The sequence below is a fragment of the Pseudorasbora parva genome, chromosome 2 (genome assembly GCF_024679245.1).
Source record: "Pseudorasbora parva isolate DD20220531a chromosome 2, ASM2467924v1, whole genome shotgun sequence".
Taxonomy (NCBI): Eukaryota; Metazoa; Chordata; class Actinopteri; order Cypriniformes; family Gobionidae; genus Pseudorasbora; species Pseudorasbora parva.
In genome coordinates, this window is record NC_090173.1 from 8,610,818 (window position 1) to 8,623,998 (window position 13,181).

Below are 13,181 nucleotides of genomic sequence, written 5' to 3' on the forward strand. Positions count from 1 at the left end.
CAATTAGAGAAGGCTGTTGGAGTCTTCAGTGTTTGAGAAGATCTTTGTTTACCTGGAGGAAATGAATAGGATCATCTGTTTGTGAAAGCTGTTTCAGCTCAGCGTCTCTCCTCCTCAGATCATCGATCTCCAGCTCCAGTCGTGCCAGTCGTTCTTCAGCTTGTTTCACTGCAGCTCGTTCCTGATTTCTGATCAGCTGCGTCACTTCAGAACGACGTTTCTCAATGGAGCGGATGAGCTCAGTGAAGATCCTCTCACTGTCCTGCACTGCGGTCTGTGCAGAGCGCTGTTATAGGAAACACATTACAATCGGCTCTTAATGGCACCTCACACAAACATAGAGCTCCGGTGGAAAACTCTTAAAAATAAAGATTCTTAAATGGTTCTTCATCAGACTGTAAGATTCCACAAAGAAACTATTATGCAAAATGATTTTTATAGTGTAAAAATTGGTTCTTCTATATGGACTAAAGAAGAAGAGGTGTGAAATATCGATCTCAAGTTCAGTTTATGGAGTACCGCAAGGCTCAGTGCTAGGACCGTTGCTTTTCACCCTGTACATGCTACCCTTGGGTTGATATCATTAGGATGCATCTATATTTAGCTCTATATTTCTTTGCTGCCTGACAAAAATAATAATAATAATAATTCACATAACTATCGGAATACATAGTTGATATAAAAGAAATGGATGGCTAGGATTTTTCTACAACTTAATTCAGAAAAAAACCTGAATTTTTAATTATTGGACTAAAAAAATTCCACAAGTAATAACCTAGAATACTGTCTAACACTCGATGGCTGTTCTGTCAAGTCCGTTGTCAAAGTTGGCTCTTTGATACCAATCTCTCATTTGAAAGCCACGTTTCTAAGATCTTAAAATATATTTAAAGGTGCCCTAGAATGAGTTAAAACAATATGTTAAATTATTCTCTGATATCTACATATCAAAAAATTGTAAAATTTGTCCAGATACACAGTTTTACAGCTCCATTTACAACCCTATAAATTGTCCCTAGGATGTAATGCTCTGTTTTTGCCTTATTTGGAAGAGTCATGAATATTAATGTTGTGCTCTGCTCTGATTGGCTTATTTCAGCAGCTCAAAGCTCACAGCAGTTCAGTTGTTCAGCGAAGCGGCTCATGAGTCCTGACCATCCTGACAGAACACAGACCGACTGAATGACACTTTAAGCAGAACATCTCAAATGGAGATTGATAAAATGCAGCCTACTTGTTTATGGGTTTTTTTCAGATCATCCGCGCACGAGAAAGAGCTGACGTGCTTGCGGTTGCCAGATTTCATCATTTAAATCCCCCAAACGGAGATTTTCTGTGAAAAGAACATGTATACTATGCAGTGTTTTACCTAAACACGTCCAATCTGGCAACCATATGCACGCGAGCACACTCTCTCTCTCGCGGATGATCTGAAAACACCAATAAACAAGTAAGCTGCATTTCAGCAATCTCCATTTGAGATGTTCTGCTTAAAGTGTCATTCAGTCTACATTTTAGACTTGTCTTTTTTCGTCAACAATATTGCATGTTTATATAACGTTAGTCACAATGTAAGCTACGCAGTGACTGTGATGTACTCTATAATACAAGCATGCAAAAACTTCAGTTCGCAAAAATATAAATATATAACTTATATTTTTACAAAATGAACAGCCTTTTAACTTATATGGTGGAAAAGCTGATGTTTGCTAGAAGGATCCAGTGAATGATCTGTAAGCAACGTATGTACGGTTGTATTTTGTAATACATTAATAATATTACCCTTTGTCATTAGACACACTATTTAGTTTTGTATGGTACTTGGAGTTTCCTATTGTTACTGTACTAATATCTTGCATTATCTAGACAATGCGGTCTCTCTAAGAAACTTTCAATTTAATCAGAAATTGTATAAACAGCTAGTCAATAGGTGGATAAATCACTACTTACTGCTTGCAAGTATACAGTCGTAATTGCCCCTTTCTTTAGTTTAAGACGCAGAGCGAAGCTTGCTTGAAATGGGCCGAACAAACGAACAATTTTTAATTAAATTGTTGTAGTATCCGATTATAATAAACCTCAACCATGATTGTTGACATATGAAAAGTCCTCACGTCTCCTGCACAGCCTGGAACATGACATATGTGTCATGAGAGCCGTTTTTGCTATCCTCGAGTGTCTTGTTTATCTGCAGTCCTGATGATTTGGCTCCGTCAGTTCCGACTGACAATGAACATGTTTGGACAGATGCAAATGTTGGGGGCGTGTATATAAATGATCCTCAACGTTTGCGTCACGGTTGGCGTTATGCTGAGAGGCACTTATTTTTCCCGTGGTGTTTTTCATGCACGAGATTTACATAAGAAATAGTAGGCAATGGTGTTTGAGACTCACAGTATGTGATGTCCATTGTACTGAACTCTTATTATTTCACGATGGCAAGGTTAATTACATTTTTCATTCTAGGGCACTTTTAAGCTTTGACAAATGCTCTCAATGACTAATGACGATCAGTTGCGTCACTTGAGCAAGCTCTTAACTCATAGTCCTTCACATCTATTGAGGTTCTAAAAATTCTTGCCAACCAACTCAATTCAAACCAATTTTACATAAAGCAAAATTGTACCTTTTAAAGTACAAGTGGCCTAGCCTGGCTCTGCCCTCCTACGTACTTCTGCTCAATTTTCATTTTCCTTCAGTACTACGTCTGGGATTGCTGTGTAGTCTTAGGTTTTCTCCGAACAAATTTTTACCTGTCCAATCAGCGAACAGAGGGAGTGGCTGAGAACGATGACGTTGATGTCGAGCGCTAGTTAGAGATGTAGTTCAGTAATGGCGGTGGAGAAAGATAACTAAACCATTCATTGCATTGTGGCACCGCTGCCGAATATCCAGAAGTTAAAGCCTGGGCAATAACAGTCTTTGCTGGGGTTTGTTGGTGGCCATGATGTTGGTGGCCCTCCAACAGGGTAAATTCGGGAAAAGTTTGATTTTCCAGATCGCTTCGTTAGTGATGAAGGAGTCGGCTGAAGCTATTCGGACGGTAACTGTTTCTCGTGGGGTCGGAAGGTATTGCCATCATTTAAGTTACAGGGACTGGTCAGTTATTTTATTGCTGTCCGTCTCCATCTGCATAAAAATCCCCGGCTGAGTTAGCTAAGTTACTGCTTTTGACAAACACAAGGTCGTGTTGATGTAATAGCTGTCCGAATCCACATCTCTGAGTTTTCAACAATATATCACTTCAAAATTCACTGTTTGTAATCATTTTTGACCACTACAGAACACCATACGGTTGCTTTGCTGTTATTAGGATGCATTTTTAGACTTGTATTTCCTTAAAATGCTGGCAAGTATCATATTTCATCACCGCTCAAACAAACTAAAATAAAAGCACTTAAACATTTGAATTGGTCCGTTATTTATAGCAGCATTTATTATCATACCAAGCATATGACATTTTATTTACAGCATAGAATCATGTTAAGGACGTACGTGAGCACCGCGTTCCCGATCACAGAGCTCTCCTGTCCACCGTGGCGTGAATAAATCACAATCCGAATGCACAAGTTTTAGGTTTTATCCTATAGTTTTATTACTGAGGTGGTATGCACATGGTCACTTTTATTTTGTCGGATTTCCATGAGTGAAACAGGCAAAGGGCGCATGACATACGTCACAACCAAACGTTAGCGATTGGTTATGGCAGATCCAGAGTGGCTCAGGGCAGATCCAATAGTTTTTAACCTCAACAGGGTGCCCGCCTTCGTGGAAATAAACCCTTGTCAATGGAGAGTGGCCACACTCTATGTACAAATGAAATGTACGAGAGTCTGGTAAAACCAGGCTACAAGTGGCCATCAGAGGGGTGGTTCCCTTAAGGGTACATTTTTGTACCTCTAAGTCAGGGGTAGGCAAGTTCGGTCCTGGAGAGCTGATGTCCAGCAGAGTTTAGCTCCAACACTACTAAGCCACCACAGTATAAAACTTGTGGATCCCAGCATGCAATGCAGCATTAAGTATGTCACAATTGTTGAGATTCATATGCTGATTATTGATATCTGTGCACGTCTAAACACGTCAAAGATACTTTCCCTCAACTAAATGGCTGAAGAAGAGAAGAAGCCATTACAATAAGTTTAGTCAAACATTTTTGTTTATGGTCTTTTTTTTTTTGTTTGAACAGATTATGTGTTTTGTTAACACTGTGACAAAAACCACAAACTCATATAAAAAGCCATGAGTCAAACTGCACAACTAAAAGATACACTGATCCCTATAATGGTGACAAACATTTTCTATAAAACATCAACATCTAAACCTCTGTTAATTCTCAATAACAGCTTCTATATATGTCTTTCAGGGTTAAAGCTCTTTTCCTATTTGGTAAACTCTGCAATAGTCTTCCTAGTGTTGTTCTGACTTTAACTGAAAGGTTCCTCAGGGAACTGAAAGGTTCCTCAGGGGCATTGCCATAAACCCCCCTTTTTTAAGAGTGTGAAGGAGGCTCTTCAAACTTCTCCAAACTCACCTTATGAGACTCCATAGCCTCTCTCATCTGCTTTAGTTCTTTCTTTCGCCGCTGGATTATTTCCTGAATGTTTCTCTGTGTTTCCTCAAAATGTCTCTGCAGAAAACAGATTAAATGAATAAATGTCTCTTTTTATTGTTAGTCACTTACATCTGATTTTTATTTGATCAAAAACACATTGTCTGTCTTTCTTAAACACAGTCAGTTTCCTTGATTGAGAGAAAAATCACATGAACCGTCACTCATGAGCTCCGGTATAAAGCAGTACCTGTTTTTCTGTTCTTGCCACTCCAGTTGATACAGTGTCATGATGTTTGTGTTCATCCACCAAACACAGCATACAGATACACCGCTGGTCAGTACGGCAGTAAATCTCCAGTAGTTTACCATGTCGAGAGCAGATCATGTCCTGCAGTTGTCCAGTGGCGTCCATCAGATTGTGTCCTTTACTTCTGAAGAGACTCTCGTGCTGTTCAAGGTGATTTTGACAGTAAGAGCTTCGGCACTCCAGACACGACTTCACTGCTTTCTGTTTTCTTCCAGAGCAGGAGTCGCACTGAACATCTCCAGATCCAGTGTGAGGAACAGTAGGAGCAGCAGGAGCAGCTTGGAGTTTCATCTTCTTCAGTTTCTCCACCATCTCAGCAAACACCACATTCTTACCTAAGGCAGGTCTTGGTGTGAAGGTTTTTCTGCACTGGGGACATCTGTAGATTCCCTTCTGATCCTCCTGATCCCAGCAGTCTGAGATGCAGCTCATACAGTAACTGTGTCCACAGGGAATCGTCACTGGATCCTTCAGGAGATCCAGACACACTGAACAGGTGAACTGATCCTCAGCCCATGAGATATTGGCTTCTGCCATTTCACTGTATAATAAGACACAGGCAGAGAGACAATGCACACTGCAGCTCGACAGCCGAGTTCCTTCTATCTGAAGGGTATATATACCTTCCTGATTACATACTAAAGAAACAGGTTTTTCTGCAGGGTGTGTCTTACTGTAACATGTTAATTTAATGACTACACTGTTTAGACAACAAACCTGTCTAAAATACAATTAACAGTTTATGATTTAACTCTGCATACTGATTTCTTCAATAGTAGTAGCATCAACTACACCACACAATAATATAAATCAAGTTATGTTACAATATCATAACTGGAACATGTTTGAGGCAAAGGTGAGAGAGACTCAATGATATAGAAAATCAACTATAGCAATGTATAGAAGCGCTAATGAATATATATCCAAATACAGAAGCTAAGTGACAAGTCCAACATATACATTTTATAATCAATGATGTATTATCAATGATGATTGTATTTCTATATTAAATCCAACCCATTTAGGCACTATGTGGAAAAAAAATCTAAATAATCTTACAAAAAACAAAGTTCAAGTAGAACAAGCAATACATTTTTTAGGTTAGTTTATGTTTGGAAATGTGGTTGGATGAGAATTGCAACAAGGGTAGAGAAACGGTGCACACAATGCCCCTGTTAAAGGAACAGGAAGTTCACACATAATGTTTTATAAACATGTTAATGTGCTACTGTAAAACAATGCCTGACATTTTTACCAGTTTTTCCTTTAAATAACATTCTAGTAACATTAAGGAAACTGGACATTTTATGTTCTTGGAATGTAACAAATCGGCATTCCTAGAATGTTTCTGAATTGTCAGTCCAAATTAAGTTGAAAAACATTTCAGGAACATCATACATTTTAAAACACATTCCTCTATAACGTCAAGGTTTTTTTTAAAAGGTTCCAGAACCAACACTGAATATTTGGAGAACAAAAATCTGTTAGCTGGAACTTACAAAAAAAAACAAAAAAGAGCAAAACAGTCACATTAAAATCACTCCGGTCTCAACTCACCTGTTGGCTCTGAAATCGCCACAAACAGCACGTTCTGTGATTTTGATTTCTGCAAATGTTAGTGTTTTTTTATTTATTTTTTTCTTCCAATGATCCGTTGATAGATCTGAAGCTATTTGAAGTCTTTCCAAGAATTGGCAAGTAGAGGCGTGAACTCAGACCTTTTCTTTGTCCCCTAGTCACATGATCTACAGTAAATGAAAGTTGCACTATTTATATCCACACAAGCAAAACCACAATCCTATACTTTCCTTTTTTCTTGTATCTGAGAGTGTAACATTTAGCAGAAGTATTTCAAATGAATTAAACCTGTCTTGTTTTCTGAGTAACATTAAGAATATCTCTATAGATAGTGGCAATACTGCCACCACAATCAATCAGATGGGGCTTGTGCTTATAACTGGGCCTCGAGCCCCTGCCCCTTTGAAAGTGAAAGGGCCCTTTTCGAACACTTCAACGCTTTCCAGTACTTCATAATTTATATTATACCTGATGCTTTTTTCCCATAATAATAATTCATAAATCTTTTTTCTGATTTTTCTTTGCGATCAGTTTTAGATACAATTCTGCTTACATCTGTAATGTACATGACTGCTCTCATTTTTACTGGAATGCAATAACAAAGAGAAATACCACAGGATAAACACAAATATCTTATAAGGTGTGCAGCTACAGAAACGTTGAAAGATTACTCTGTGTATTCAATAAAAATGTGAAGCAGAGTACAATTATGTATGTTATTAGATTAGTCTGATTATGTTTGTCTACAACTGTAAGTTAAATTAATCTGTGCAGGAATCCAGATATTTTCAAATGGTTCATAAATACATTTTTACCAAAAGTAGTATTTATTAAAAAATATTTTATTGTGATACTGGAAAACTAAGTTTGAATTACATTACATTACATTTCAACACATTTTTCAACATTAATTTCAAATGTTTCACATTGTATCAATTTCCAATCCAAACCTGGCATAGAGCAGCTGAGGGAATGAGGTCTGGACTGCGGATGAGGCTCATTGTGTAGAAGGAAAAAATCAAAATCCCTGTGCTGTGATCCACATGACTATTATTGTGCTAGAATGAGCATGTGGCAGCATGGTTAGCAAGGTCTGCATGAAGGGAGAAAGTCAGTGGCCTGTTGCATAAAGCTGGTTTCAGTTGCTACCCAGGTAATTTCAAGATTAGTTTGAGCAAACTCGAGTGGACCTCAAAAAAGGTGGATTGTTTTTATCAGTGTTCATCACAATGGTAACTTACACTACACAGCTAACCTGCTCTGGAATTGTATTTGCTATTTCTAACCCAGAATAAAACCTAACTGGACCAATCAGCTGCAAGTAAAGATGCAATAAAGCCACATGTATCTCTCATCCCAAATTTGCAGTTTATAGTGAAAAAAACGTTAGAGTCAACATTGTTTATCTGTTGGCGCAAATTATTTATTATATTTATATTATACGAATTATAATTACTTTTAATTAATATAATATATTCATATAATTATTAGACAAATATTAATATAAATATAAAAAATGCATTCATAATTCTTTTAAACAACATGTATTCATTTGAGCTCTTTGTGAACCTATAATTATTACTTTATAGGATAATCTTTCTGCAGACCTCGCTAAACCACGCCCCTTCAGCCTCAGAGCAATAGTTAGGAGAGAAGAAAAACAGCAGAGTTAACAGATGAGGGCAGTGGTGTGCACGGGGTCTCTTGGCTGAAATAGTTTTATGTCGTTGTTTGTGCCCCTTTGGGTGAAGTAGGTATACTGGGGGGGCGTGGTATTGTCCCTTAATCTGCTAAAATATCAATTGATGGTTTTGGGGTGTTAGGGACTCCCCCTCCCACAACCGTAAATTACTGATGCTGAGATATGCTCACAGGGGTGGGTTCGGGCACACTCAGCTAAAACAGCTCACAAGGGTGCGTTTGGGCACTCTTGGCTGAGATATGCTCACGGGGGTGCGTTTGGACACTCTTGGCTGAGATATGCTCACGGGGGTGCGTTTGGACACTCTTGGCTGAGATATGCTCACGGGGGTGCGTTTGGACACTCTTGGCTGAGATATGCTCACGGGGGTGGGTTTGGACTCTCTTGGCTGAGATATGCTCACGGGGGTGGGTTTGGACACTCTTGGCTGAGATATGCTCACAGGGGTGGGTTTGGACTCTCTTGGCTGAAATATGCTCACAGGGTGGGTTTGGACACTCTTGGCTGAGATATGCTCACGGGGGTTGGAGTGGGTTTGGACACGCTCGGCTGAAATATGCTCACAAGTGTTGGAGTGGGTTTGGACACACTCGGCTGAAATATGCTCACAGGGATTGGAGTGGGTTTGGGCACACTCAGCTGAGATATGCTCTCAGGGGTTGGAGTGGGTTTGGGCACACTCAGCTGAGATATGCTCTCAGGGGTTGGAGTGGGTTTGGGCACACTCAGCTGAGATATGCTCACAGGGGTTGGAGTGGGTTTGGGCACACTCAGCTGAGATATGCTCTCAGGGGTTGGAGTGGGTTTGGACACACTCGGCTGAGATACGCTCACAGGTGTTGGAGTGGGTTTGGACACACTCGGCTGAAATATGCTCACAGGTGTTGGAGTGGGTTTGAACACACTCGGCTGAAATATGCTCTCAGGGATTGGAGTGGGTTTGGGCACACTCAGCTGAGATATGCTCTCAGGGGTTGGAGTGGGTTTGGACACACTAGGCTGAGATATGCTCACAGGTGTTGGAGTGGGTTTGGGCACACTCAGCTGAAATATGCTCACAGGTGTTGGAGTGGGTTTGGGCACACTCGGCTGAGATATGCTCACAGGTGTTGGAGTGGGTTTGGACACACTCGGCTGAAATATGCTCACAGGTGTTGGAGTGGGTTTGAACACACTCGGCTGAAATATGCTCTCAGGGATTGGAGTGGGTTTGGGCACACTCAGCTGAGATATGCTCTCAGGGGTTGGAGTGGGTTTGGGCACACTCGGCTGAGATATGCTCACAGGTGTTGGAGTGGGTTTGAACACACTCGGCTGAGATATGCTCACAGGTGTTGGAGTGGGTTTGAACACACTCGGCTGAGATACGCTCACAAGTGTTGGAGTGGGTTTGAACACACTCGGCTGAGATATGCTCACAGGTGTTGGAGTGGGTTTGAACACACTCGGCTGAAATATGCTCACAGGTGTTGGAGTGGGTTTGAACACACTCGGCTGAAATATGCTCACAGGTGTTGAGTGGGTTTGAACACACTCGGCTGAAATATGCTCTCAGGGATTGGAGTGGGTTTGGGCCCACTCAGCTGAGATATGCTCTCAGGGGTTGGAGTGGGTTTGGACACACTAGGCTGAAATATGCTCACAGGTGTTGGAGTGGGTTTGAACACACTCGGCTGAAATATGCTCACAGGTGTTGGAGTGGGTTTGAACACACTCGGCTGAAATATGCTCACAGGTGTTGGAGTGGGTTTGGGCACACTCGTTTGAAATATGCCCACAGGGATTGGAGTGGGTTTGGGCACACTCGGCTGAGATATGCTCTCAGGGGTTGGAGTGGGTTTGGGCACACTCGTTTGAAATATGCCCACAGGGATTGGAGTGGGTTTGGGCACACTCGGCTGAGATATGCTCACAGGTGTTGGAGTGGGTTTGGGCACACTCGTTTGAAATATTCCCACAGGGATTGGAGTGGGTTTGGGCACACTCGGCTGAAATATGCTCACAGGGGTAGGAGTGGATTTGGGCACCCTCGGCTGAGATACGCTCACAGGGGTGGGGTAAGTTCGAGCACAATTAGCTGAAGCACGTTTGATAGAGGGGGTTTTGAATAAAGGTGGAAATGGGGGTTCCTCAGTCTCAGTGCACAACTCTGGATGAGAATCTGATGGAAATAAACAATTATTCAAGACCTTACATTATTTTATTTTTTTATGAAATTTGTTTATGATTAATTGTATTTATTTGGTGCAGCCCATATATTTTAAATACACACAGTACAATATTTCATTAACTAAATTACAACATTAGCATAAATCAATCAAAACTCTCAGACTTGTGTGTGCTTTCACAGTAACTCACATTGTAGAAACTCCTCTCTGATCTGATATTCAGGAGCCAGAATGACCTGGATGGATTTCACTACAAAACAACAAAACACATCTGCAGTTTGATTCTCATGTCAGAAAGAATTTTAAATTAAACTAGAACTATTTTAATTTTTGTATAAACTAATTTCTGAAAACAAATCAGTATTTACCTCTTCCAGATATCTTTTCTGTCTCCTTGCTGCAGAACTGCTGCAGTTTGTCTCTGAGTTGAGAGACAGATTTCACAACATCATCAAAAGACAGACGAGAGCTGACAGTGAAGCCGTCTGTAGATCCAGAGAGCGAGACAGACGACAAACTCTACAGACACAAACACACAAACTCGCTGTAATTCCAGAAGCTTGTTAAAGTCCTCAGTGTTTGAGAAGATCTGTTACCTGGAGGAAATGAACATGATGGTGTGTGTGTGAAAGCTGCTTCAGCTCAGCGTCTCTCCTCCTCAGATCATCGATCTCCTGCTTCAGTCGCTCCAGTCGTTCTTCAGCTCGACTCACTGCAGCTCGTTCCTGATCTCTGATCAGCTGCGTCACCTCAGAGCGACGTCTCTCAATGGAGCAGATGAGCTCAGTGAAGATCCTCTCACTGTCCTCCACTGCGGTCTGTGCAGAGCGCTATTACACACACACACACACACACACACGCACACACACGCACACACACAGTGGCTTCAGTGGGACTAGAAGAGATCCAGTGCTGGAGGAAAGTCCAAACTGAGACTCAAACTTCTCTTCTTCTCCAAACTCACCTTATGAGACGCCACAGCCTCTCTCAGCTCCTGAAGATCTTTCTCTCTCTGCTGGATTCTGTTCTGGATGTTTCTCTGTGTTACCTCAAAATGACTCTGCGGGAATCAATGACATTAAAAATATGACAACAGCTGAGAAATGCTACATACAGTCATGTGGAAGAAGAAAAAAGTACACCCTCCTTGAAAAGTTGCAATGAGAAGAACATAGCCCAACACCTCAACACACATCTCATGTCAACACACCAAAACATGGTGATGATCAACAATTATAATTCAGTTAAAATATGAACTATGAATATACAGCTAAATAACAGTGACAACAGCAGCAGCATGAATCAAGCCAGTTAATCCAAAGCAAAAACTTTTTTTTTTTTTTTTACCACATTAAAAAATATTCAAGCTGTAATGCATGCTGGGAAGTGGCACAGCATTGTTGAATATAAAATTGTTTAGATAACTTAATTTGGATAGTTGGGACAACATTTAGAGATGTTTTGGACAAATACTTGAGAATCTAAGTAAGGTCAACAAATAAACTTTTGTAATTAACATGTTTAGAGCATTCTTGTTTAGATCACTCAATAATCAACCAACTCATCCCAACTAATTGTTGTTCAAGCTATTTTTACACTTGTCAGAAGAAAATGTTGATAACAAAAGTTTTTTTTGTTGACCTTACTTAGATTCTTCACACTGTAAAACAATATTTAAAAAATAAGTTACCTGGATGCCTTGAAACTTTGACAAAAAAAAATGATGTGGTTCAGATACAATAATATTTTGAGTTTCTATTTATTCAACGAATTTCCTTCATTGTATCAACTCAACTTTTTAAAATCAATAAACTCAAAATGTTAAGGCAACCAGGTTACTTACTTTTTTAAGTTAAACCAACAATATTTTTTTACAGTGCATGTGTCATATCATATGTTCATACAATTGTTTATCATCACCAAGTTGGAGATGTGTGTTGACATGAGAGATGTTTTAAGCTACATGTTCTTCTCATTGCAACTTCTGCTCTCAAGGATTGTGTATTGCTAAACATTCTTTGGTTGTCTTGACAATAATTTTTATTGGGGGGGGGGGGGGTGCTGTTTCATGCATACTGAGCTAAACATGGAAAAAGTTTCACAAATTAAGTTGGACGTTTGATTGAGTATTTCTGTGCCAAAAAAACTCCTTCTTGTTTCACAAGTTTTAGAACTTTTATTATTATTTTATTTTTTCAGTATGGGTCTGTGTGACATCAAATGGGGCGGAATTTCCTTATAAGGGTCCAAAGGGCACGCGCCCGTTATCAGAGCAGGAGAGCAAAAGCATACAATCATCAAAGCGCTTTGCTCGGCTTTAGGGTAGTCAATGGCGGCGCTGCACAGGTCACAGGACTTAAATAAACAATGTCACGAAAGAAGTGTGTTTTTGGTTGCCAGGGCGAGACAACCCTGCACAGATTGCCAAAGAACCCAGCGTTAAGGGACCAGTGGATGGAGTTTGTTTTTCCAGGGCATCAACAGAGTTGTGAAAATGTTTTTGTACATTTCGGCGATGATTGTTTTATAAACAAGGCCCAGTTTGACGCCGGATTTGTAGATCGTCTATTGCTTAAAGCTACACTGTGTAACTTTTTTAGTTTATTCTTAGCTAAAATCACTTAGTTCTTTCAAAAATATATGTGCTCATTAATGTATATTTACCTCTTTCAAGTAATAATGCATTCTCATAATTTTATAATATACCATTGAAAATACATAAGTGTTGAGGGTTCGGATGGCGGTCGCCATGTTGCTCCTCCATCTTGAAAGTACATTTGCCAAAGAGGGACATACCCGTAAATTCAAGCTTCGCTTTTCGCGTTTTAACACTCGATGGCACCGTGTCGAATGTGTAGAGGAGGATTGCTTGAG

General features: G+C 40.1%; 1 protein-coding gene across 2 annotated transcripts in view; it reads right to left on the reverse strand.

The window, feature by feature from the left end:
• LOC137091400 (tripartite motif-containing protein 16-like protein) overlaps window positions 1–13,181 on the reverse strand; it is a 29,394-nt gene that overhangs the window by 3,824 nt on the left and 12,389 nt on the right. The window contains exons 3-7 of one of the 2 annotated variants that reach the window (XM_067455785.1): window positions 11,272–11,367; window positions 10,904–11,137; window positions 10,676–10,826; window positions 10,498–10,557; window positions 9,513–10,300 (exon numbers count right to left, since the gene is read on the reverse strand). In XM_067455785.1, coding sequence (XP_067311886.1) covers window positions 9,645–10,300; window positions 10,498–10,557; window positions 10,676–10,826; window positions 10,904–11,137; window positions 11,272–11,367 — 1,197 coding nt within the window. In that variant the 3' untranslated portion in view covers window positions 9,513–9,644. Of the gene's footprint in view, window positions 1–52; window positions 287–4,531; window positions 4,628–4,799; window positions 5,401–6,416; window positions 10,301–10,497; window positions 10,558–10,675; window positions 10,827–10,903; window positions 11,138–11,271; window positions 11,368–13,181 lie in introns of those variants that run through there. The other variant, XM_067455794.1, reaches the window with a different exon arrangement.